At 58.0% G+C, this 25,624-nt stretch overlaps 2 protein-coding genes across 6 annotated transcripts; both read left to right on the top strand.

Moving 5' to 3' along the window:
- The first annotated feature begins 310 nt into the window (after window positions 1-310).
- On the top strand, window positions 311-3,288 carry RRAD (RRAD, Ras related glycolysis inhibitor and calcium channel regulator). Its single transcript, XM_072814395.1, has 4 exons — window positions 311-683; window positions 1,373-1,446; window positions 1,578-1,782; window positions 2,640-3,288. Exons 1-4 carry the CDS (start codon window positions 326-328, stop codon window positions 2,915-2,917), a joined length of 915 nt encoding a protein of 304 aa, XP_072670496.1. The 5' UTR covers window positions 311-325; the 3' UTR covers window positions 2,918-3,288.
- A 2,875-nt stretch (window positions 3,289-6,163) lies between these two features.
- CDH16 (cadherin 16) lies at window positions 6,164-25,564 on the top strand. 5 transcript variants are annotated; one of them, XM_072814352.1, is made up of 18 exons: window positions 6,164-6,316; window positions 7,275-7,332; window positions 7,600-7,683; window positions 8,095-8,250; window positions 8,319-8,457; window positions 8,767-8,925; window positions 9,891-10,087; window positions 10,699-10,821; window positions 11,041-11,179; window positions 11,388-11,615; window positions 11,693-11,769; window positions 11,843-12,031; window positions 12,141-12,382; window positions 12,946-13,079; window positions 13,832-14,074; window positions 14,235-14,342; window positions 14,624-14,740; window positions 25,213-25,564. In XM_072814352.1, the coding sequence occupies exons 2-18, from the start codon at window positions 7,288-7,290 to the stop codon at window positions 25,506-25,508; spliced, it is 2,676 nt and encodes an 891-aa protein (XP_072670453.1). In that variant the 5' UTR covers window positions 6,164-6,316; window positions 7,275-7,287; the 3' UTR covers window positions 25,509-25,564. The 5 variants fall into 5 exon arrangements, with proteins under 5 accessions (XP_072670453.1, XP_072670439.1, XP_072670456.1 ...); XM_072814338.1 differs by having other exon boundaries at window positions 11,029-11,179; XM_072814355.1 differs by lacking the exon at window positions 25,213-25,564 and adding an exon at window positions 15,401-15,824 and having other exon boundaries at window positions 6,165-6,316; window positions 11,029-11,179.
- Window positions 25,565-25,624: the final 60 nt, after the last annotated feature.

Raw genomic sequence — 25,624 nt, 5'->3', positions numbered from 1 at the left:
GGCGCGGGGGCGGGCGCGGGGGCGGGGGCGGGGGCGGGGGCGGGCAGACGCTTAAATAGGCAGCTCGCGAGCGGGACCGCAGCGGACCGAGGAGGCGGCGGCGGCAGCGTCGGGCGTCCCGCGGCTCTGCGAGGGGACCGCGTCCGGGCCTGGAACCTTCTGGCCGAGCCCGCGCGCAGCGGGTGGGTGAGCGTCCCGGCGGGCCGGGCGGGGGGCGGGGGGTCGCAGCGCCCGGGGTGCGGGGGGCAGCTGGGAGCGGGGCGCGGGGACCCCCGGCCGGGAGGCTGACCGGCCCCCCTCCGCCCCCCAGACGGCGTGGGGCGCGATGACCCTGAACGGCGGCGGCGGCGGGGGCGGCGGCGGGGGCCGGGAGCGCGAGCGCCGTCGGGGCAGCTCGCCCTGGGGCCCGGCGCCCCCGCTGCACCGCCGGAGCATGCCGGTGGACGAGCGCGACCTGCAGGCGGCGCTGGCTCCGGGCGCCCTGGCGGCGGCGGCCGGGCCCCGCGCCCAGGGCGCGCCCCTCGACTGGCCCGAGGGCTCCTCCGAGTCGCTCAGCTCGGGGGGCAGCGACTCCGACGACAGCGTTTACAAGGTGCTGCTGCTGGGCGCGCCCGGCGTGGGCAAGAGCGCCCTGGCGCGCATCTTCGGAGGCGTAGAGGACGGGCCTGAAGCCGAGGCCGCAGGTGAGCGGCGGGCGGGAGCATTCACGGGGGGGTGGGGTGGGGGTGGGGGGCCCGGGGAGGGAGGACCGCGTGCGCTCGGCTGGGGGCCTGGACCAAAGGCGCCACCTGCCGTGGCCTTCTGAGGCACTTTCAGAATCCTGTGTCTGCCTCCCCATTTTACAGATGGGGAAACCAAGGGAGAAGGAATCTCTAGCCCTTGGTGTGTGTGTGGGGGGGAGGGGGCGGTGTTGGGAAGGCCAGAGTAGAAGGCCGGGGCCATACCTAAGACAACTCTGTGGGATGGGGATAGGGCATCCCTTCCTGCCAGGGCTGGCAGAACACAGCCAGAGGGAGTTTCTAGAAGAGGCCTAGGTGATCAAGCCTTCCAAAGAATGTGATGGTCACTATTTAACTCAGGCTACCCTGGGGTCCAGGCAGGAGGTGGGCAGGGAACGCGGGAGTGGCAACTCCAGCCGTCACTAGCTTGGGGAAGAGGTGTCTAGGTGAGGGTCAGGCACACCATGCCCTCTATGCCCCGCTTTCCAGTCCTGTCATTCTGTTCTCGTATGGTGGCCATCAGTGGAGGGAAAGGTTGGGGGGGCTGTGCCCTAGAGTTGGAGGGTGTGGCCAGAACAGGAAACCTGGCACGTGGTGCAGGAGGGTGGCTTTTGGCAGCCAGCGGGTAACCTGACTTCTGGTCTCTTGCCTAGGACACACATATGATCGGTCCATCGTGGTGGATGGAGAAGAGGCATCACTCATGGTGTATGACATTTGGGAACAGGTAGGCTGTAGTCTGAGACCCAGGGCAGGGTGGGAGGGGTGACCTGGGGATAAGGGCCTGCTGAGAGTGACAGCCTTGTAGCCTGGGCATGAGAACTGTTGGATAGACACGCATGTGTATGTCATCCCCAGGACAGCAGCCGCTGGCTCCCTGGTCACTGCATGGCGATGGGGGATGCATACGTCATAGTGTACTCAGTGACGGATAAGGGCAGCTTTGAGAAGGCTTCAGAGTTGCGGGTCCAGCTGCGGCGGGCACGGCAGATGGACGACGTGCCCATTATCCTTGTGGGCAACAAGAGCGACCTGGTGCGCTCTAGAGAGGTCTCCTTGGATGGTGAGCTGGGAGTGGGTCGGAAAGAGGAACATCCTGGCTGGGCTGTGGTCCATTCAATCTTGGCTCAGCTCAAGTCCCTGGGGATCATAAGTGGCTAAAAATGTTCAGGAAGAAAACTTGAGGGGGAGAGGGGGAAAGCTGCTGCCCTCCCACAGGACTCCCAGAGGGCTGAGAGGGCTGGGGGAAGGACCAGATGCCCTGGGGCAGAGGAAGCTGCTGGGCACGGAGCTGGGCCACCTCAGGGCTATCTTCTCCTGTGGCCTTTGGCCTGGGCCTCATAGATGAGGGTTGAGGAGAGTGCAGGAAACGGGGCTAGGAGGTCAGAGCATGGATTCAGGGCCAGGGCTAGTGTCCCGAGTGTGGGCTTGCCCCTGGGGAGGATCCACTCCTCTTTGGTTGAGCATTCTCCTCTGTGGCCCCCAGAACTGAGTCCCTTAGAGGAACCTAGCATGACTTGGTGATATTTTCCTCCCAGTTTCACTGATTATTCATCAAAGTATAATATCAAACCATGAAATACTAAGGTGCCCGGCAAGTTCTCATTCTCTTGTGTTGACTACTGCAGCATTTCCATTTAAGTATAAGACTTCAAATTATTTCAATAAATGAGTTTCCTTTTGTGGGCCTTTGTGAGCTCCTCAGCCACAGACACATTCTGCCGGTTGGGTGACCCAGCAATGCATTGGATCCTTTGTACGGGAGCTGGGTCTGTGTTTCTGGGGACCACCCAGAGCCCCTGACCCTTCCTTCCCTGGCCCCCAGATTCCTGAGTGGTAGCTGCTGTGGGGTGGCTGGGATCTGAGTGGGCTTCTCACCCACTTGGCCTTTGTTTACTGGAATGTGTCTGTCCCCACCAGAGGGCCGGGCCTGTGCCGTCGTCTTTGACTGCAAGTTTATTGAGACATCAGCAGCGCTGCACCACAACGTCCAGGCCTTGTTCGAAGGTGTCGTGCGCCAGATACGCCTGCGCAGGGACAGCAAAGAGGCCAATGCACGTCGACAAGCGGGTACCCGGCGGCGAGAGAGTCTGGGCAAGAAGGCAAAGCGTTTCTTGGGCCGCATTGTAGCACGCAACAGTCGCAAGATGGCCTTTCGTGCCAAGTCCAAATCCTGCCATGATCTCTCAGTGCTCTAGACTTCACAGGCACATGCTGCGTTGTGCATACAAATGGGCAGTTTGGTGGGCTGGCCCAGTCAGCTGCCCTAGGTGCCTCAAGGCTGGCTCAGACTCTGGGCATACTCCACCTCATGGTCATGGACAGACAGACAGTGCTGCCCAGGCTGCTCCCAGTGGCCTTCAAGAACTGGGCGCACAGCGATGCATGTACAGGCCCGTGTGTGTCCCCCAGCAGCAGCCTGAGCCCAGCCCGTGGGGCAGGCCTGTGTGTGCGGACAGGACTCTACCTTTCTCCACACTTGGGGTGTGCATGCTCTGGAGGGAGGCTGTTCAGTGCAGTGGTTATTTGTTTACATGCAAACTTTTGTAATAAAGACTATTTCCTGATAGATAAGGGCTGTTGACTCTGTTTCCTCCCGATAGGGGGCTGTAAGAGCAGGAAGTGTTTCCAAGGTTGAGGGTTGGGGCTTCTCTGCCCTACCCTAGCATGTGGCCTTGACTATCCTAATATTTGGGCTCTGACATAGCCAGCTGGAGCAGAGTGGCAGGTGTGGGTTGTGACCTGATTGGAGATCCCAGCTGCCAGAGGAGACAAGAGCCCCTCCCAGCCCACTATCCAGATTTTTCTCTTGCCCTGGGGCCTGGCATTGCCCAGCTGATAAAGAGTTCAGGCACCCCACTGTATGTAAGGGAAACTGAGGCTGTCTGAGGGACGATGCCATGCCCCAAGTCCCATGGCCAAACGAGAACCCCATGTCTCGCTTCTGGGTTGGTATCTCCATCCTGCCTCCTCCCAAGGGGCTGGAAAGTTGCTGAGGTGGGATATATGTGGAGGACTTCAGACCCCCTTCAGCTGGGCCAGGAGGAGGTGAGTGGCTGGGGCTGGGCTACTGAGCAAGGGGCCTCATTGTTCTCTCCTCTTGGAGGGGCCAGGCCAGAGCATCCCATGCCCAGTACTGGCTCATGTGGTCTTGGCAGGAACAGATCCCTGGAGCCCTCCCTGCCTGGAACAAGAGGCCTTGCCTTTGCGTGGGAATGTGTGCATGTTTGCCAATAGCTGGAGGTGGGTCTGTCTCCTCACCACCCACACCACGCACAGGTGACTTCTAGGACTTTCCCTACATTGTTTCGGGAATGAGTATTTCCACTTGGCAATGGCAGATGGGGCACTAAAGCAGTTGCCTGAGGTCACACAGGTAGAAGTGGCTGAGAAGGGATTATAAGGGAAAGGAGGGGAACTGAATGGGAAAAATTAGGGAGATAAATCATGAGACTCCTGACTCTGGGAAACAAAGGGTTGTGGAAGGGGAGGTGGGTGGGAGGATGAGGGTAAATGGGTGATGGGCACTGAGGAGGGCACATGATGGGTTGAGCACTGGATGTTATACTATATGTTGGCAAATTGAATTTAAATTTTAGGGGATCCCTGGGTGGCACAGCGGTTTGGCGCCTGCCTTTGGCCTAGGGCGCGATCCTGGAGACCCGGGATCGAATCCCACATCGGGCTCCCGGTGCATGGAGCCTGCTTCTCCCTCTGCCTGTGTCTCTGCCTCTCTCTCTCTCTCTCTCTCTCTGTGACTATCATAAAAATAAATAAATAAATAAATTTTAAAAAATGTGTAAAAAAAAAAAAAGTGGCTGAGTAGGGACTGGTATATAAGTCTGCTGGTTCCAGAGCCTGGAGGCAGCCTGGGGCAAGGCCTGGACGGTTTCTGAGAAGGTTCTGGGCAAGGGTCCATGCATTTCCTCCCTTGGTTCAATTTATTTATTCCACAGGCCCCTAGGAGCTCTTGCCATGTGGTTAGAACACCAACTGCACTTGTTCAATGGCAGAAGGTGTCACACCTGTCTTGACTCACCCACATGTCCCCCAGGGCAATGTTAACTGCTCAAAGCTGCTGTCGCTTCCCACTCCCGCCCTGCAACATACTTAGAGGCATGCGGAAGGCATGGTTTTCTCAGAGCAGGTGAAGGTCCTGAGGCCTGAAGAAGAATCCAGGCCTTCCTGGCTCTGCTACTTATTGGCTGTGTGAGCCTGGGCAAGCCACTCAGTATCTCTGTGCCCTAATGTGTGACGTGGGGTCAATGCCCCTTCAGAATGGAATTGGGGGAATAATGAAGGCATATGCTTAGAGCAGTGCCAGAGACTCCTGCAGCAGCCGCACAGTGCCCTGCTCCAGGCTGGAGTGCCTGGGGTGCCTGAGTGACACTGAGGTAGGCGCTCGGCTTGCGGCAGACAAGGCTAGAGGCAGCTCAGGGTCCCCCCATCCTCCATATGGGGTGGAAAGGACTCAGGGAAAACCATGGGAAACTCTGGGACAAGGCTGCGCTGGCAACGGGATCCCTGACCCTTCCCACACACACCCCTTGCCGTGGACTCCCAGACCCCAGAAGCTTCTCTGGGCTCCACTTGGCTGCCCTCAGTAAGGGAGGAGCCTCTAGCAAGCCCTGCGATTCCCTCAAGGTCACCTGAGCTGGTTCAATCTTCTCTTCCTTCTCAGAGGCACGAGACGGCCCGTTGTCCCTGCCCTGTCCGTGCCAGCAGCTAGTATGAGCCCTCGGGGGCCTCAGGGGATTTCATGGGCTGCTGTGCCCCCACACTGGTCCCACTGGTGGGTGGTCTGGAGCCCCACATGCCCAGTTCAGGTCATCTTCGTTTATCCTTCAGGTGCAACCACCAGCTCCTTGTTTTTGACCCAGGCAGAGGCTGCCAGGGCCAAGCGAGGGCAAGGTCACTACTGGGTCCCTGAGACCTGTCCTGGAGGGGTCCCAGGCTGATGGGAGAGACAGACAGTGGCAATCTGGTGTCTCTTCTGCTCTGCTAGAGGTAGCACATGGCATGGAGTAGAGCGTATTCCCAGAAAAGAATCCCAAACAAACCTGAGAGCCCAGGGAAGGTTTCCTGGAGAAAGAAATATTTGAGCTGAGTACTGAAGCCTGAGCAGGTGCTCACCAGACAGATGAAAGGAAGGAAGGGCCTCCCAGACTAAAGGGACAGAGTGGGCCAAGGTAGAGCTGTGGATGCTGGAACATGGTGGGGAGAAGCAGGATTGAGTCTGGAACCATAGAATAAGAAATAGTGTCCAAGGCCAGAGGGCCAAGAAGTAGCCCCTGGGCTGTATAGGAATGGGCGGGATGCCAGGCCGATGATCTCCCCACCTCCCGGGGCTGGCAGTCACGGATGCTGAGCAGCCCCCAGCTTTCCAAAGTCAATGAGTAACTTGGGGGCTGGGCAGGGCCAGGCCTGCTGCTGTGGGCCCAGTGCTGTTTTCCACTCCTGAGCGAGCGTGGCCGGCCCGCCTACCTGCTCAAGTGTCCGCCCTGCTCTACCCCACCCAGCCGGCCCCAGCGCTCCCTGGAGAAGCAGCCCTCTCGCCCGGCAGCTGGACCACGGGAGCCTGCCCTAGGCACCAGCGGGTGAGGGCGCTCGAGCGGAGGGGTGAGCAGGGCCGAGGCTGGGGTTGGTGGCGGGGGTAGGAAACACCCGGCCCCGTCCAGGCCTTGTTCGGGGAAGGAGTCCCAGGAAAGGCTGGAGTGGCCGTCCGTGCTCTGCGTGCCCAGTTCCGTGCTGAGTGCTGGAAAACACCAGGATGAGGGCAGGGCTCCTGCCCTGCGGGGACTCCGTGTCTGAAGAATGGCAGTGGGTAGAAAAACAGGCCCCAAGACCCTGAACCATGGGTCCTCTGTTCCAGAAGGAATGGTCCTGTGGTCAAGTCCCGTGTGACCTTGGTCAGGCTTTGCCCTTCAGGCCTTGCCTGCAACATGAGGCAACCGCAGGAAGTGACCCTCAGAGTCATCAGGGTCTTTCCAGTTCAAACTTTTGTGATACTCAGGGCTGCTGGGCTATTACCACTTTGGGATCTCTGTAAGAGCTGGGGAAGCTATGTGGGGAAGGAGACAATCAAACTCCCATGGAGATCCCCGTGGGGCATGAGCCAAAAGGCAGGAGGGCAGGGCCTGGGGGCCTGAGTGGGCCTGGGTGAGGAGCTGCAGGCAGCGGGGAGCCACAGGCTCCTCCAAGGGGAGGAAGAGGCCATTCTGTCATGAGGTGCCTCTGGCTACTGGTATGGAACAGGCCGAGTCAGGGGAGAAGGGTGGGAGGGGGTTGGGGACCATGTCCAAATGGGTGTGATGGGGAGAGGCAGCTCTGAGAGTATGGAAGGACAGGGGACAGGAGGAGACCTGGCCCCCTTTCCTATAGTGACAGGTAGTAGGAGGTCCAAATGAGGAAGGGACATTTGTACCCTATGGGGACTGGGGAAGTCCTGGCTAGGCTGAGTGGGGATGAAGGGAGGGATGCTCTCCAGGAGGACAGTAATGGGAGGGACCCTCTGCCCACTGATCCTGGCTGGATACTTACTGCCATGTCCCTCAGGCCGGTCCTCACCATGATCCCCACCTGGCTGACGCTGCTTTGCCTCTTCATAGCCCAGGTGAGCTGGGTCCTGCTCATCTCCTTCAGATCCTGGCCTTGGGTGTTGGCATCCTTGTCCCCCACTCCACCTGGACCAGTTGCATTGACCATAGAAGGGACTCATTGTGGGAGGGTGTCCAGAGCTGCCTGTAGGCCTGTTGGGGGATCAGGAGGTGAAAGGCCAGAGGGTGGATGGGCTAAGGGACAGCCAGGCCCATGGAGGGGCCAGAAGTCCACCTGTGACAGGAACGTAAAGCCTGGAGACAAGGTGAGAATCCTCCCCCAGGTGTTCCCTGAGGCCCAGCCTGCAGACCTGTATGTGGAAGTCCCAGAAAACTATGGTGGAAATTTCCCTTTGTACCTGACCAAGGTGAGCTTAAGAGCTGGGGTGGGGGGGCCTACCCTCCCCCCAAATTCTACTTCCCCTACCTCTAGCATTTCTATCTCTTTCTTGCTCTGCCTCTCTCTTCATCCTGCTTCCCAATCGGTATGTGATATAGTGTAAGTGACTAACAAAATTTCAATTCCAGAAGAAAATAGAGTTTTAATAAACTATTGGTGGTGGGGTTTTGAGCTTTAGAAAGGAGGTCCAGGGAGTACTGGGGAGCATCAGGAACAGGGGAAAGAGCTCTGGCTTTGCATCTTGGGCCTGCCGTTTACTGGCTGTGTGACTTCAGGCAAGCGCTGGCCCTCTCTGAGTTTCAGTTTCCCCCCATTAGGTGGAGGGGCGTCCCCCGGGCCTGGTCCCACTGCCTTTACTTACCTCTGTTCTCCCCTGCAGCTGCCACTGCCCCCTGAGGAGACTGAGGGTGAGATCGTGCTGTCAGGGAACCCAGGCGTGGCCGCCGAGGGCCCCTTCGCTGTGGATCCAGAGTCCGGCTTCTTGCTGGTGACCAGGGCCCTGGACCGGGAGGAGCAAGCGGAGTACCGGCTTCAGGTATGACAGGCCAGATGTGGGGGAGAACAGTGAAGGCCGGGCAGGGCGCTGACGGGGTTTCCTGCCAGGTCACCCTGGAGACTGAGGCTGGACACGTCCTGTGGGGCGCACAGCCTGTGCTTGTGCGTGTGAAGGATGAGAACGACCAGGTGCCCCGCTTCTCTCAGTCCGTCTACACCTTTCAGCTGAGCCAGGGCACCAGGCCCGGTGAGTGATGAGAGAACAGGGAGGAGAGTTGGCTGACCGTTGGTGTAAGGACAGGGCAGCCAGGGTCCAAGCTGCCCCCTTCCATTTCTGTCCCATCCCACTGCCCCCCACTCCCCGCAGAGTCCTCCAGTCCCATCCACTCTTGGCCTCAGTTTGCTCCTCTACAAGGTGGGGTGAAAAGCTATGGCTCACCTCCAGAGTCCTGATACGATGATGGGTATGGAAGGTGGTAGCAGGGAGAGACGGGGAGGCGTAGGACTCTCCCTAACCCCTGCATCCCTTATGTTTTGCCCTCTCCACCCACACCAGGCATCCCCTTCCTCTTCCTTGAGGCTTTGGACGAGGATGAGCCAGGTACAGCCAACTCAGATCTCCGATTCTACATCCTGAACCAGGCCCCAGCCTGGCCTTCCCCAGACATGTTCCAGCTGGAGCCTCGGCTGGGGGCTCTGGCCCTCAGCCCTGAGGGTGAGCCTGAGCTGGGTGTGATGAGGGGAAAAGGTCAGGGAAAGCTGGGGAAGGCGGCAGGTGAGCTTAGTAGTAGGATGGCTTGGAGCTTGAGAAATGAAGAAGAAAGTGTGTCCTTTTTTTTTTTTTTTTTAAAGATTTTATTTATTCATGAGAGGCACAGAGATAGAGGCAGAGACAGAGGGAGAAGCAGGCTCCTGGCAGGGAGCCTGATGCAGGACTCGATCCCAGGACCCCGGGATCATGCCCTGAGCTGAAGGCAGACACTCAACCACTGAGCCACCCAGGTGCCCCCAGGAAAGAGTGTTCTAGGCAGAGAGTGGCAAGGCAAAAGACTTGAACCATGCATGGAGAGAAAAAGTGGTGTGAATGGAATACCTCAGCCCTACGCTCTGGACACCCGAGCCTAAGGAGTGAGGAGAGGAGTGACATGAGGGGCTGTAGCCTATGATGTTGCTGGGAGACCTTTGGGCTGATTGTAAGGGAGACCTGGATCTGGGAGTTCAGACCAGAGGCACAGGATGGGGGTGGAAAGAAAAGCTAACCATACATCCACCGGCCCAGTCAGCCCTTCACCCACCTACCACCCAAACACATACACACCCCATCTATTCAAATATCTATCCAAACTAGCCCATCCACACACCCAACTCCCTATCCACATACCTAGTCAACCATCCATTCACCCAGCTGGTCATCTACTCATCTACCCATCCACGCATGTATCCCCCACCCTCATCCTAGTCATCTGGTCCATCAACCATTCATTGTGTAGATAGATATGGAAATGACTTTGCAAACGTTCAAGCCCTGCTTGGGTGCTCACTGTGGTGCTAAAAGTCCTTCTCACCCTTGGTCCAAGAGAGTATCCTGAACACCTGCCACACGTTTGGCTTGGTGATTTGGTGCCTTGTTGAGAAGGAAGCCCTGGACTCCTGCTCAGCTGACCACTCTGCCCCTTCTAGGAAGCACCAGCCTAGACCGGGCTGCAGGAGGGCCCTACCAGCTGTTGGTGCAGGTCAAGGACATGGGTGACCAGGCTTCGGGCCACCAGGCCACAGCCACCGTACATGTCTCCATAGTAGAGAACACGTGGGTGCCCCTAGATCCTGTCCACCTGGCAGAGAATCTCAAAGTTCCATACCCACATCACTTCGCCCAGGTGAGTAAGTACCTGTCAGTCGCTGAGTAGCCCCAGGAATGGTACAGCAGGAATCTCAAGATTTGGAGGGTAGGTCTGAGGCCAGCCTGACCCCTGCTCCTCCCCTACCTATGTTCATCCCTCTACTGTCCCCATCAGTTCCCATCATGGAATAGGGTATCCAGGGCCCCGAGACCAGGCCCACAGCTCCTCACCGGCTACCCTCTGGCAAGCGTGGCCCTGGGGCCTGACCTGACCTTGCCCCAGGCTTCCTCAGGGAGAACAGCTGCCACCTCCCTGCTGCCATGGGGATTGTCACCTAGGCTTGGAATGTCTCAGACCTCCTCGAGGAATGCCCTGGGGTCAGGCCCAGCTCAGAGGCTGGAGAGTAAAACAACCTGGTCATTCAGCACTTTGAGCGGGGACCAGGCTTGGACCAGGGCCACCACGGACTTACTACAATAAGTGTCCCAAACAAAGGGGCCCTATCTGGACTCCAGGGATGATAGTAGCTTGCCTGAGGTCCCACAGTAGCAGGGGCCCAGGCTCCCCACCCAGGAATAGAAGAGCTGACATGGGCTGCTCCGGCCCACCTCCTCCCGGGGTGCCCTTGTTCTGTGTCCCACTCCCAGGTCCACTGGAGTGGGGGAGATGTACATTATCACCTGGAAAGCCAACCCCCTGGACCCTTTGATGTGGATGCCGAGGGGAAACTCTACGTGACCGAGGAGCTGGACCGAGAAGCCCAGGCTGAGGTGAGGTGAGGGGGCAGCCAGGAGCACAGGCTGAGGGAGGCCTGGTCACTGTCCGGTTGGCTTCTGGGGGTATCCCGTCCCCCACAGGCACTGAGGCAGTGGAAGGGCACCCGGAAGAGCCGGAGCTGGCCACCAGAGGACACCTAGACCCAAGCCAGCCTGGAGCTGCCCGTGGGCTTCATCTGAGGCCCCCCCTGCCCACTTCAGTTCCTGCTCCAGGTGCAGGCTCGGAATGTCCGTGCTGAGGACTACACAGAACCTCTGGAGCTGCGTGTGGTAGTGACGGATGAGAACGACAATGCGCCTGTCTGCCCGCTGTGGGACTCCCCGATCAGCGTTCCTGAGCTCAGCCCCCCAGGTGGGCCATGGGCCCGGTCAGGGGATGCGGGAGGGTGGAAGCCCTTACAAACCGTCCCATCTTGCTCCTCTCTGGGATGGGGTCAGCCTCGAGCCCCGTTAATCAATGTCCCTACCTTCCCACAAGCTCAGGTTTGGTCCAGCACGGAAGAGGAGTGAGGCCTCCAGATTGGGCTGAGGTCCCACCCGGGGGGGTGCTGTCTTTGCAGGCACCGAGGTGACTAGGCTGTTGGCAGAGGACATGGATGCCCCCGGTTCCCCCAATTCCCACGTTGTGTATCAGCTGCTGAGCCCTGAGCCTGAGGAGGGAGCAGAGGGAAGAGCCTTCGAGCTGGACTTCACCTCGGGCAGCGTGACCCTGGGGGATGCCCCGCTCCGAGCTGGCCAGAACATCCTGCTTCGGGTGATGGCTGCTGACCGAGGAGGAGCCGAGGGCAGTAAGTGCCCTGCTGGGGACCCAGGCTCCCTCCTTCTCTCAGGCTCCCTCTTCTCAACGTGCCCTCTCCTGCCTCAGGCCTCAGCAGCACATGTGAGGTGGCTGTCACAATCACAGATATCAATGACCATGCCCCCGAGTTCGCCACATCCCAGGTAAGCAGGAACAGGAGAGGACACCTTGGGAGGGCACCGATGAGGGGCTCACGGCCCCTCCCCATCTCTCCAGATTGAGCCTGTAAGCCTCCCTGAGGATGCACAGCCAGGGACTCTGGTGGCCACACTCATGGCCACCGATGCCGATCTTGAGCCTGCCTTCCGCCTCATGGACTTTGCCATTGAGGCGGGGGATGTAGAGGGAACCTTCGGCCTGGATTGGGAGCCAAACTCCAGTCACGTCCAACTCCGACTCCTCAAGGTAAGGGGCTGGCAATGGCGGGGGTGGGGGGGCCGCACATATACCCACATTCATGCACAAGTGTGCCATGCCCTGGCCCAAACAGTGACCCAGACCCCATTGGTTCTAGAACCTCAGCTACGAGGCAGCTTCAAGCTATGAGTTGGTGGTGGTGGTTCGAAATATGGCTGAATTGGTGGGGCCAGGCTCAGGCCCCGGAGCCACAGCCACAGTGACTGTGCTGGTGGAAAGGCTGGTGCTACCCCCCAAGTTGGACCAGGAAAGCTACGAGGCCAGTGTCCCAGTCAACACCCCAGCTGGCTCCCTCCTGCTGACCATCCAACCCTCAGACCCCATAAGCAGTCCCGTCAGGTGAGCCAGAAGCCCGGCCCTTGCCTGAGCAGGACCTCCCCTGCTCCCAAGGGAGGACCCCAGGGCCTCAAAAGGGACTCACATTATCTATGGTCTGGAATATTCCTCAAACCATAGCTGATGCCAAAGCTGTGATTCCCGAGGGTGAGTCAGAGCTAGATGAGTTGGATAGGGCATGGAGAGGAGTGTTAGGGCTCCATCCAAGCTCAGATGATGCCTCCCATGCTGTCCTGGATGGGCCCCCCCATTTCCTTCCATGACAGGGTCTGTACCCTGGCCCCCAGGCCCCTTTGTGGGGTGATCTGAGACTAGTGGAGTTGAGTCAGGTCCCCCAGGCTCTGATAGATACCCCCCTCCACAGTACCCATGATTCAAGCCCTGTCCCTCGACAAGTCCTTAAAGCTGGGAAGAGAGACTAGGCACCCGGGGCACTGCTGCCCGCCACGAGTCACGGAGAGGATGTGACACTTGAACAGGTCACGTGGCCCTGGGGGGGCATCTCTGAGTAAGGCCCCATATATGGTCCCAGTGCCTCCCTGCCCCCCATCTTCTCTGGGCCTCAGGTTCTCCTTGGTCAATGACTCTGAGGGCTGGCTCTGCATCAAGGAGGTCTCGGGGGAGGTGCACACAGCCCGGCCCCTGCAAGGGGCCCAGCCTGGTGACATGTACACAGTGCTCGTGGAGGCCCAGTATGAAGGTATGGCCAGGCAGGGGTGGGGCTTCTGGAGGCAGAGTAAGCCTCAGGCCGAGGGAGAAGTGGGCAGGGCTGAGCTTTCTTCCCAGGGTCCTTTCTGGCATCCGCTGCCCCAGGCAGGAAAGAGGAATGAGGGCTGGGGCCAGTGTCCGTCTCTGAGATGCCTGGCCTCTGCTTCCCCTCTCAGGCCACCCTCTTCCCTGGACACTTAATAGTCCTCCGACCTTGCCCCTTAGTCCTGGAGGGCCTCTCAGGCTCCAGACATGGGCTAGGAGCAGAGGCTGTGGGCCAGGAGGTGGAAGGAGTGCCAGGGGCTGCGTTATGGCAGGTGAGCCAGGACGTGAGCCCGAGTGGGACACTGAAGCCAGATATGGAGGACTCCGAATGCCACGTTGAATGGATCAAAAGCTGGCCCAGGGGTGGGTATGTCAGAGGCAGGTGTCCGCTCTGGGCTGGGCTGTCCTGTGGTGGACGACAGGCTCGGCAGAGTGAGCTCACCCACAGTCAGGGCATCCCGACATTGTTGGGTCCTGATGCCAGCAGTTGGTTGGGGGGGGGCAGTGAGGGCAAGCCTGGCATCCAGAAAGCAGCAAGGCCCGGCAGCCATTGAGATAGTGAGGGGTGCAAGGCGTCCCTTGAGGCAGAGACAGGGGCGAGGATGCGGATGGGGATGCGGAGGAGGGCCGGGTGGAGCAGGTGGCAGACAGCGGTGGGACCGCGGGCTGGGCGCTAGCTCAGCGCTGCCTCTTCTGCAGATGAGCCGACGCTGAGCACCTCTGCAAGCCTCGTGATCCACTTTCTGAAGGCCCCTTCTGCCCGGGCCCCAGCTCTGAACCCCGTACCCACCCGCCACCTCTGCACACCCCGCCAGGACCACGGCGTGGTTATCAGCGGACCCAGCGAGGACCCTGACCTGGCTGATGGGCATGGTCCCTACAGCTTTGCCCTTGGTCCCAACCCTACGGTGCAGCGGGACTGGCACCTCCAGGCTCTCAACGGTGTGTGGTGGGGAAGCACCAGAGACCATGGCCGAAGCAGGACGCAGTGTGAACACTCAGAAATGAGATGCCCTTGCACTAGGCGGGGGGGGCTGGGGTGTGAGCCGGGCCTAGGGCTTATCCAGGCTAGTGACTGTGGTCCCTGCTTATGGTCCCCCAGGCTCCCACGCCTACCTCACTCTGGCCCTGCACTGGGTGGAGCCACGTGAACATGTAGTGCCAGTAGTTGTCAGCCACAATGCCCGGATGTGGCAGCTCCAGCTCCGAGGTAAGGCCAGGGCTCTGTGTGCCTGCAGTTCCTGGGGGGCCCTTTGGGATGCAGGGGGAGGGGCTGGGTATGCATGCCCACAGGCTCACAGGCTGTACAAATGCCTGTGCGTGCCTGCTCATCTGTGGCCAGGCACCCCGATGCATGTGCACAGAGCCACCCCCCCAACACACATAAATACACATGTGTGCACGAAAACAGATGTTAGCCGGCTGCGGTGAGGCCTCCCAGCAGCTGGAGAGCCTGCCCCCACGGCCTTTATCTTCCTCCCCCGCCCCCAGTGGTAGTGTGTCGCTGCAACGTGGAGGGGCAGTGCATGCGTAAGGTGGGCCGCATGAAGGGCATGCCCACGAAGCTGTCTGCAGTGGGCATCCTCGTGGGCACCTTGATGGCGATAGGTAATGGATGCTGGGCTTGAGTTGGGGGGGGGTGGCCGGAGTTACAGCCTCCAGATGCATGGCTCCCTGTCCCGTGGTGGCCCCCGGGGCTGGAGCAGGAACCCCACAACTCTCCTAGTCATCATCATCATCGATAACAGCATTGACCGTTACGTTATTACACGCTGACTGTGTAATACAGGATTATTGCACTGAATGCTCCTCACAAACCTGAGGTAGTTGTGGCATCTCCCCATTTTCCAGATGAGGTCACTGAGGCTCAGAGAAGTTAAGTGACTTGTCTGAGGTCACACAGCCAGAATGTAGCAGAGCCCAGGTCTTTCCAGCCTAATCGCTTTAGTCCAAGCCTCCCTCTTTATCCCCTTGATTTCTTTAGCCCTCTAGATTTTTCCCTGGCTGGTATTTTTTGTTGTTGTTTCTAGTACAATGCTACCATGTGCCTTTCTCTCAGAGTCCATGGGAACAGCTCACTGGCTCCCAGATGATTCCCACTCAAACTGTTCCCCAGAGAAGGGGACTTTGGAGCCTGGGGTGGCCTGGGCAGCTGCAGGCCAAACAATCAGGCTTCTTCCGACACCAGGACCACAGTCATTTGCAGCCCAGCCGTGGGGATGCTGTCTAGGAAATCTTGATTCCTTGTTAAACGAATACCAATGGCAGGTGATGGACAAGTCTCCTGGCCCCTTCTGAGAGCTGATCCATCCCTCTTGGGCCTCTCAGGCATCTTCCTCATCCTCATCTTCACTCACTTGACCCTGGCAAGGAAGAAGGACCTAGATCAGCCAGTGGACAGCGTGCCCCTGAAGGCAGCAGTGTGAATGGTCCAGGCAGCCCCAGCGGAGAGCTTGGCCTCTATCTCCATCGGAGTCCACTGGGGGAGGGCCCAGCACTGCCCATCAATGGGGCGGGGGGCGGCTAGGACAGATAGAGCCCCTTTACCTGCCTGGGGGTGGAGGCAATGTCACCAGACAAATCTGTAGAGCCTGAACACTGACTTTATGGGCTGCCCATGGGAATCCTCCAAAAGGTGACACATTTGTCCAATAATAAAGCCTCAGAGAGCAGGGCATGGGCTACACCTGTATCTCGGTGTCATGTACGTGTGTGCATCACCCACGTCAATCTTTCCCATCTCCTGCTGCACATAAAGGGTCTAGGGGATTGAGGGAGAAGCCTGGGTCCCTTGTGAGGAGGGACATGGGGGCAGCATGTCAGCTCTTGGTAAAAACTTGAGGTGGAGGGAAGGTTGGTCATTTCTGTGGGATTTGGAGCCGGCGGCTGCAAACCCTGGATGGGTCAACCCTGACTAGGCGAAGGTTGAAGACTGCGTCCTTGAGAGTGTATTCTGTGTTTCCTGGGACGTATGTGCTAGGGGAGGGCGCCCGTGAGTCTATGTCCTGGTTTGTGTATGAGCACGCAGCTGTGTCTGCATGAGTTGCCTGCATGTGGGTGGGCAGAGGTCCCACAGTCTTAAGAGGGGTCTATGCAGGAATCATGAGAGTCTAATAGGGCTGGAACAGGAGAGCTGAGGTAGGGAATGGGTCCCTCTGCCCCAGCACAGGCCCCAGCACACCGCTGGGTTTCATCCACAGGATGGTGAGTACATGGGGGTGGGCTCTGCAGACAGAGAAAGAGCAATCACTCAGAGGGACAGGAACCCCCCTGGCTCATCCTGGAGCTTCCCCTGCCCCGAGTGAACCCCTTCCCCTGACCAAGGGTAAGCCATGGCCCTGGTGCCCTGTTGAGCCCTGACCATACCTCCAATTTTTGGCCCTTGACTGACCCTAGACACATGCTGATCCTCCATGTACCCATCCCAATGGTCTCTGGGGAGCCAGGGTGGGACTTGCCGTCCCAGGCACCCTGAGCTGATGATGGTAAATCACGGGGAAGGGAGAAAAACAACCTCTGTGGGGCCCAGGCCCTATTTTTAGGAGATAATCTCTCCACTCCTGGCAGATTCTGTGGGATGGGGGCCAAGTCCAGCCAAGAGAGATGGGGTGGGCATCCTGGCTGGCCTGAAGAGTCTGAGAGAGTCACAGAGGATCCCCTGAGGCTGGTTCCAGCCATCCTGGGCCCAGCTCTCTCTCTCTCTCTCTCTCTCTCTCTCTCTCTCTCTCTCTCACTCTCTCTCTCTCTCTCTCACACACACACACACACACGTGAGTTGCTGACTACTGCGGTCTAAGCAGAGCTTGCCACCCCTCTCCCAGCTCCAGTAGAGGATCCTCTACTCAGCCTGCATCCACTTAGAAGTCTCCAGGGTGCAAAGCTCTTCAAAGGTGGCATCCCATCCAATCTTCCCACCAACCTGCGAGCACAGGATTAATGGCCCCTTTTGCCAGTGGAGTTTCTTGAAAGTCAGAGAGGTTAAGGGCTGTGGCTGAGAGTCTTGGAAGCAGAGCGCAAGGTGGGACTGTCTGGCCAAGATTTGAGTTACTTCTCCTGAAGCATCCACAGCCCTAAGCTGGCCTTTGCTCCCACGAGATCCCTCAGAAGGGCCTCAGAGATCAGCAGGCCAGCTCCTTCTTGTCAAGTTGGGAAAGTGAATCACGAAGAGGTGAAGGGACCTTTCCAAGTCCAGCCAACCAGTGGGATGCAGCACCTACCAGGGACCCTGGAATCACTCTGTTCTCTGGGTCTTTATTCTGGTTGGATGGATAGTAGATAGGTGGGGTGACTGAGTGGATGGATGGGCAGGTTGGTGGATTACAGATGGGTAAATGGGCAGATAGGAGGAGGGCTGGTAAGCAGATCAGTGGGGTGCCAACAAAGGAAAGAGTGGACGACAGGACACCAGGGCAAATTAAAGCACCTGCCCCAGTTTGCAGGCTTTTTTTCCTTTGGCCTCCAGGCCTCAGGCCATGCTCTGATAGTGTCAGTTCTGGGGCTGGCCATAAGGTCCAGAATCCCCAGGGACGTAGATTCACTTTCCCCCAGAGTCTGTGGACATAAGCCTCTCCTTGATCCCCAGGCTATTCCATAGAGGAAAGTGAGGGTCGGGTGGGGGCGTGGCTTCTCCTGGGTCTCAGAGGGAGAGAAACACAGAGCCGGCACCAGTTTGTGGACAGGGCCGTGGGTCAGTGAGTGCTAGTGGACTACACTGGGGACGTGGGCCTCATTCTGCAGACAGGCCCTAGCTGCTAAGGCATGGTGAGGACTAGCTGTGGCTCACTGTGGGTAGAAGAATATGTGATCCATGCTCCGCCCCATCTTTGCTGTGTGTTCTCAGATGAGTCACTTCACCTCTCTGAGCACTGGTTTACTTGTTTCTTTGTTTTTTTAAATTTTATTTAAATATTCTTGAGAGACACAGAGAGAGAGGCAGAGACACAGGCAGAGGGAGAAGCAAGCTCCATGCAGGGAGCCCGATGTGGGACTCGATCCCGTGCAGACCCTCAACCACTGAGCCACCCAGGCGTCCCTGGTTTACTTGTTAATAAAATGGGCCTCACTAAAATGGAGTTGTTGAGAGGACTACATGAGGTGATCCCCACAAAATGTGTCTAGCACAGTGCCGGGCACACAGTAGTTCAGCACCCATGGTTTTCCCTTGTGTGCAGACTGTGGGGGTACCTCCCACAGGTGCCTACAGCCACTTGTTCTCACATTCCACCCCATGCGGCTCAGGCTTTAGGGAGGGAGTATGAAGGGGCACCCCAAGTCTAGCCCCCACATGGTGCTGCTGGGTGACCCTAGGCAAGACACCCCCTCCAGCCTTGGCTCCTTGCCAGCTCTAAAGCTCTCTCTGGGGGGATGCCGAGGGGTCTCACAGGGTTCAGACTGGTCTGGAGCTTCAGGGAGTCACAGGGTCTGCCCCAGTGGGGAGCTCATGCTCCCCCTCTCCCAGGCCCCTTTCAGAGGCACAGGGCCAGATCAAAGGGACCCAGCACTGAGGATTGGGAGGCAGGCTTGGAAAGAATGTAAACATGAGGATATTTTTAAACTTTTTCCAGCCCCAGAGATTAGGGCTCTTGAAGGGAAAGGCCCAGAGGTCGGTCCGGCCCTCACTCACAGCCTGGGGACCTCAGAGACTCCCATCCCACCCACAGCTACCTGTACCCACCCCAGGACTCTAGCTCGGGCTAAGGGCAGTTCTTCCTCTGATCACATCTCCAGGGGTCCTTGCTATCCTGGGAGAGCAATTTTCCCATGAGGGGACCGAAGAGGTGTGGGAGGACCCAAAGGACTTCAAGCATTGTGGGGGCCTAGCTGGCAGGGCTAGTGTTGAGCGACGAAGCTTGGAGACCCCGTGGTGGCCCTGTGACTCCACCAGACACACACACACGTGTGTGTGTCTTGTCAGTGTGTAAGTTCACGTTAAAGTCTGGTCTGCGTGGTGTCACAGTGTGTGAATGTGCCGGGAACCCTTCCCTTCCCTAGCGTCCCGGACCCTCTCCCCAAGACCGCTTGGGTCTTGGGTGGATGGGGGTCGGTGGAGGGTGAGGCTGACAGGAGGCAGGCTCCAGGGGAAGATGAGGAGGGCAAGGGGGCTGGGAGCAGAGGGCTGAGGAGGCTTGGGGGAGGGGCTGGGTCCGGGTCTGAGCCACGCGCGAGTCAGGCTGTGGGAGTTCCAGGGGCCACTGACGTGGTGGTGGGGGCGGGAGAGGCTAGATCCCCCCCAGGTGTCACAGTGACTCAGGGACGTGGACACAAAGCTCCCCACATCTCCCCACTCTGGATGTCATGGTGACGCTCACCCTGGTTCTATGACAACAGCCTCTTCCCTCCGAGTGATGCCGCCACCCTCGCACACTCGTGCGACACAGTGGAGCACACCCACGGGAGTGTCATAGGGAGACTCACAGAGGAGACTCAGTCACAACAGGCCCCCCTACCTTGTGATCATATACCCCAGGGACTTCCCACACCCTTACCCCATCCACATCCCTCTGACATCCAGTCAGAGGGTCGGAGTTCATGGGGGTATTCGATGGCCAGGCCAGGCTGTGGTTACCAGGAGGCGGAGGGGCTCTAGCCCCAGCGGAGGCCTTGCTGGATGTTTGCCATGTGCCAGGGAGCTGTGGCGCCGCCTTGTCCTGCTTATGGACCCAGAGGGGACAAGTACGCAGCTCCAGGTCGCAGCTCCTCAGTGGAAGGCAGGGTGCGGGGCGGGCATCAACAAGGTGGCCCGCTGCCTTCCGGGTCCCGTCCACTGGGGTGGCAGAGGCAGAGGATGAGGCCTGGTGCTGGCTCACAAGATGCCGAGGGACTTCAGGCCCAGGGCAGTGCGGGAGCTGGATGGGGCTGGAACCATGGCGCAGGCGCCCGGGTCCTCGCCTGAAGATGTCGCTGTGTGGTCCCTGAGTGCATGCCCAGTGGCAGGGGCTGTTGCTATTCTTACCTACTTAGTGGTGGCCACAGGGTCAGCGATAGTGGCTGCATGGGAGGGAGTCATGAGCACCAGCCCCTTATCTGACACATTCTCTGGAAACTTGGCAGGGGCTGCCAGGCTTTGGGGGGCCTGGTAGGGGCCCGGTGGGATGGTCACATGGACTGGCTGGGGGATGGGCCCTTGGGGCGAGGCCAGCAGAAGCTGCCTCTCCTACAGCCAGCCAGGCCCCAGCAGAAGTGGGACTTCCACTGGGACTCCTTCCCATGGGGTCATCAAGACGGCAGGTCATCCTCCGCTTCCTCCCCAGTCGCGGGGAGACACTGCGTTGGGCTCCCGGGTGAGGAGGCAGGGGCTGCCTCTAGGAGAGCGCTCGCGGCGCCACTGTCCGCCCACGTGTGGCTGTGTGACCTCGTGCAGTGGCTTCTCCTCTCTGAGGTTCCGTTTCCTCACCCCTTTCCTAGGCTGCCCTAAGAATGACAGGGCCAACAGCGGGGATTCGGCGGGGGCTGCAGCTGTGTGTGTGCACGTCTGCACGCGAGCCCGGGGTGGGGGGAGGCACCAGGAAGGGAAGAGGGAGGCGCCCAGGTCCCCCACCTTGGACACTCCCGCCTCTCGGATTTTCCATTGGCACGTCGGCACCCTCTCCCCCAAAATAGGCCCCAAGAGCCGCGTGCGACAGAGCCCAGACGGAGGGGGCTTTTTTTAGCTGCCCTTTGATTGTCAGCTCGCCAGCGGCCGCTATTTCCAGCCCAGCGGCTGCAGGAGGGCCCGGCCGGGGCGCTGGGGGCTGGGCTGGCTCCTGGAGGGCCTCCCCGGCCGCCCGCCCGCGCGTCGCTGAGGCTGCTCTGCCCACCTCCCGGGGAGCTGCTCTGCCCACCTCCTGGGGAGCTGCTCTGCCCACCTCCAGGGTGCTGCTCTGCCCACCTCCGGGGGCGCTGCTCTGCCCACCTACCGGGTTGCTGCCCTGCCCACCTCCAGGGAGCTGCTCTGCCCACCTCCGGGGAGCTGCACCCGCCGGCTGGCCGCGAACGCCACGGAGGGGGCGCCCCGCCCTCACACCACGGGGGAGCTGCTGATTCACGTTGTCATTCCAGCTCTGCTCTTTCTTGCTTTTGTTGTTACAGTAACTTTTTTTTTTTTTTTAAGATTTTATTTGGGGGATCCCTGGGTGGCTCAGTGGTTGAGCACCTGCCTTTGGCCCAGGGCGTGATCCTGGAGACCCGGGATCGAGTGCCCCATCAGGCTCCCCGCATGGGGCCTGCTTCTCCCTCTGCCTCTCTGTCTCTCCTGAATAAACAAATAAAATCTTTTTTAAAATTTTATTTATTTATTCATGATAGACACACACACACAGAGACAGAGAGAGAGAGACACACACAAACACACAAACACAGACAGAGGGAGAAGCAGGCCCCATGCTGGGAGCCCAATAAGGGACTCGATCCTGGGTTTCCAGGATCACCCTCCCCTCCAAAGGTAGGCGCTCAACCACTGAGCCACCCAGACGTCCCTACGGTAAATTTTTTATCAGTTTTCCTTCTAGCCTTTCTTGTTGTTGTTATGTTGCTGAGTTCAGCAACCTACACACCTGGTTTCAGCAGAAAGGAGCCCCTCTGACTCGGCTGGGGTGCCCCCCTCTGTGTATTCTGGACCCCTGAGATCATACATGACCTTTCAGAATGTCTGTGGTATGCCCACGGCTTCTGTCATCTCAAATGCCATCGACCCCTACTCCATAGGATTTCAGGGCCCCAGATTCCAAAAATCAGGTTCTAGATGCTGGATACCCAGATGGCTCCTGCACCTGGATTCTGGAACCCTCTGGCTGGAACCTAAGGAAATGGGCTTGTTTCTATAGTTAGACATGAAGAATTTTCCAGCTGTTCAAGTGCAGAAGATTTGACAATGGGTCACGAGGAGAAATGAAGATGCTCTTGGCCTCCTGGTCATGGTGGGGGTGGGGGGGAGTGGTGTGGACTGCCAAGAAGACGGGAAGAGCAGATGGGGTAGAAAGCCAGATTCTGGGAAGTGGCTGGGAAGGGAGAGAAAGGGAAAGTGGCTAAGCCAGGCTTCCCACTTCCCTTCTGGGGACATTTCCCAGCAGGGCAGCAAGGTCAGCTAGGGCTGGGGGTCAGATGTTCCACCCTCACCCCAAGTGGTTTCCTGCACAAGGTGAGACTTCCTTGTTACCCGAAGGACAAAAATAGGTCCCAGGTGATGGCCAGTGATCCATGCCCAGAACCACCAGGGTTATTCTGAGAGTGGCAGGCACAGAGCCAGGCCGGGCTTGGTCAAGTGGGACTCAGCTAGAAGTGGCATCCTTGGCCTGTGGGCTCACCCTGCCCTTTCAGGAATCCTGAATGGGGTGTGGGGACTGGAGCCATCTGCAGGCCGACCCTTGCTGGGTAGGCTTCGAATCCTGTGTGACCTTGGGCAAGCCACTTGGCATCTCCAAGCATCAGTGTCCTTGTCGAATGATAAGGACCTCGATCACTACCTCTCAGGGTAGTTGAGACAACTCTGTGAAGCTGACAGATGGTGCTCAATAGATGTGGGAATCTGCATTTTGGCTCTCCCAAAGCACAAGCCCAGGGGTCCAGAAAAGGCAAGGGCCTTGTCTGCATAGCCCAGCCGCCATGGGCCTCATACCCACACATCTGAAGGAGTCAGAGTCAAACACAAAAGCTTGGAAGGGCTTGTGGGGATTTTCCAGGAAAAACTCAATCTAGCTGGAGAATTCCATTCCCAACCCTGCACCCAGGGCTTGGGCTAAGGAGGGGATGCCCTGGCTCATTCTGGTTCTGTCCAGCTCCTGCTTCTTGCCTGCAAAGCCCAAGCCAGGGTGCCTCCAACCATAATTTTTGCTGTTTGCCTTGGAGAGTGAAGGGCCTGAGGCTCCGAGGTCCCACTCAAGGCCCTGGGACAGGACAGTGCTGGGCTCACAGCTGTCCTCCCCTGACCCCTCATCCCTCTTGAGGATCCAGCATGTCCTAGCATTTTTCCCTGGAGCCAGTTCTTGCCCTCAGAGTTACCCCCCAATGGGCACGGAGCAGCCAGCGTGGTGGACTCTGACTTGGGGAGAGATGGCACTTGACCCAGCTCAGGGGGTGGGAGTTGACAAAGTCAGGCCCGAGTAGGGAAGGGTAGCCAGGCTGGGACGAGTGCCTGGGCAGAAGCTCAGAGGACTGGGACATGCTGTGACATTACTGTGACATTTCCGTGAGGCGGGAGGTTTGAGGGAGTCTGTTGGACCAGGATGGGAATGGAACTGAACTCAGTTATTTGCTGAGCTGGAATTGGACCCCGGTTACTTTCCCAGGACTCTTCCTTCACAGCCACCCCCACCAGGGTTTGGCCAGGAACTGGGGTGGGGGCAGGGTCCTCTCCGTGGGGAGGGCCAGGCTGGCAAATAGGAATCTCAAGATGTAACAGGGTGTTACAGCTGGGCCCAAGGGGACCAGGTGCAGCTTGCCACCAGGTGGCCACACTCTGGGATATTTCTGAACCCACAGAATCACTTTCTGCCCACAAAGATCCCCCAGGAGTTACAGAGCACCAGGGTCTCCTGGAAGCAAAGCTTTTGGAGACTCCCAGCAGGGCCCTGGGTACCCCCTGGGGCCCAGTCTGTCATTTTATCTCAACTTCAGCCTAGCACCTGTCCCCTAACCAGCTTCAGCCACCATCTCCACCCCTGCGGAGGGGAATATGGCTCCCCTCCACCCTGCAGGCTGGCGCCAAGGTTTATGAGCCAGTGCAGAAGCCTCTGAGAGCCATACGGGTGGAAAAAGTTACCCGGTTCTAAATCAGCCAGCCTCTGGGTGATCTCATCCCCTTCCCAATATAGTCACAGTCCCCTCCTCCACTGCCAGCCCCTGGCCCGTGGGCTAAGTCACGAGGGAGCTGGTGGAGGGGTGTGTGTGAGGGCTGGGGGGAAGGCTTCCAACTTGGGGTCACACTGTACATACTGTTTCATAATGGGATTTCCCACCCCCCACTTACAGTATTTACATTTAGCAATTTCCTGTCTAATGATAAAGATCTTTCACCATCACTTTTTTCACTGTCACTTTAAAGTCCACCAGAATCTTTTGTCCAGTATGTTGGACAAGGACATGTCAGTGGTATCCACTTTCTCTTTCTTACCAACACCAGTGCCGTGGCCATATTTGTCCACCCCCCCAGGCAGCAGAAGCTGCCGGCTTCTCTCTCTCTCTCTCTCTCTCTCTCTCTCTCTCTGATGTCTTCTGACAGGTGCCAGGCAAGAAAGCAGGTTTTACTGTGTGGCTGAAGAGCCCTGGCTCTCCCCCAAGCCAGAGGTGCCAAGCCCAGGGCAGGGAGGGGGATCAGAGACCAGTCCAGGGCCACGAGGTCAGGAGAGCAGGGCAGCCTGTGATCTGCCGGTGCCTCCTGCCCGCTGGAGGCAAGCAGCTCCTCCCCCAGTTTCCACCTGCTCTTGCCCTCCCGACCCCAGGCTGGCTGGGGACACAAGTGAAGGCCACACACAGTGTCCTTCCTGTGTTGCATCCCCACCGCCCCAGCCCAGGCCGAAGCAGAGGCCTGGCCTCAGGGTGGGATCCCTCACGGTCCATCCAGGGTGCATCTTGCCAAATGTTCCTCTGGCTTCTGCTAGAATGCTTCCACGGACAAAAACAGCTCACCGCTTCCTGCTAGGCTTTAACTCAAGGGAACAGATAGGGCATTTTTTAAAAAATCAGATGAATAGACATTCAACAGAATCGCATGATTGCTTAGGCAATCACATGAAAGCGAAGAGAAGTTTTGTAGTCAGATACCAGAGTTCAAAACTCAGCTCCACATTTACTAGTTTTGGGACCTTGAACACTTCAGTTTACTTTCCAGGCTCAGTTTCACCACCTGTAAAGTGGGTTCATAATACTTGCTTCATATGGTTGTGAGATTTATTATGAGGGATTGGTTCATGTGCTTATGGAAGCTGAGAAGTCCCACGCTCTGCCCTCTGCAAGCTGGAAGCCAAGAAAACCAGTGGTGTAAGTTCCAGTAAGAGTCCACAGGTCCGAGAACCAGGAGCACCGGATGTCCAAGAGCAGAAGATGAATGTCCTGGCTGAACAGACAGTGCATTTTTCTCTTCTCTCTGCCTTTTTGTTCTATTCCAGCTCTGGGTGGACCAGGACCACCGACTTCTTCACTCAGTCTACTGCTCCAAATGCTAATCTCTTTGGGAAACACCTTCATAGACACACCCAGGAGGAATGTTTTACCAGCTTTCTGGGCATCCCTTGGCCCAGTTAGGTTAGCACATAAAATTAACTATCGCAACCCTCTATCAAGTTACCAGTTACCAAGATTCCTCTGTACACTAACGTCAATCCCCAGTGTCACAGTTCCTAAGTTCAGCCCAGGTTCAAGAGGAGGAGAATTAGACCCCACACCTTGGTGGCAGAAGCAGTGAAGAATCTGTGATCATCCTTAAAATTCTAAAAAAAAAAAAAAAAAAAAAAAAAATTTTATATAAAAATAAAAAATAAAAATAAATAAATAAATAAAATAAAAATAAAATAAAATAAA

Source organism: Canis lupus, chromosome 3 (assembly GCF_048164855.1).
Source record: "Canis lupus baileyi chromosome 3, mCanLup2.hap1, whole genome shotgun sequence".
Taxonomy (NCBI): Eukaryota; Metazoa; Chordata; class Mammalia; order Carnivora; family Canidae; genus Canis; species Canis lupus.
Note: the sequence above shows the minus strand (reverse complement) of the source record. Positions and strands in the feature narration are given on the sequence as shown.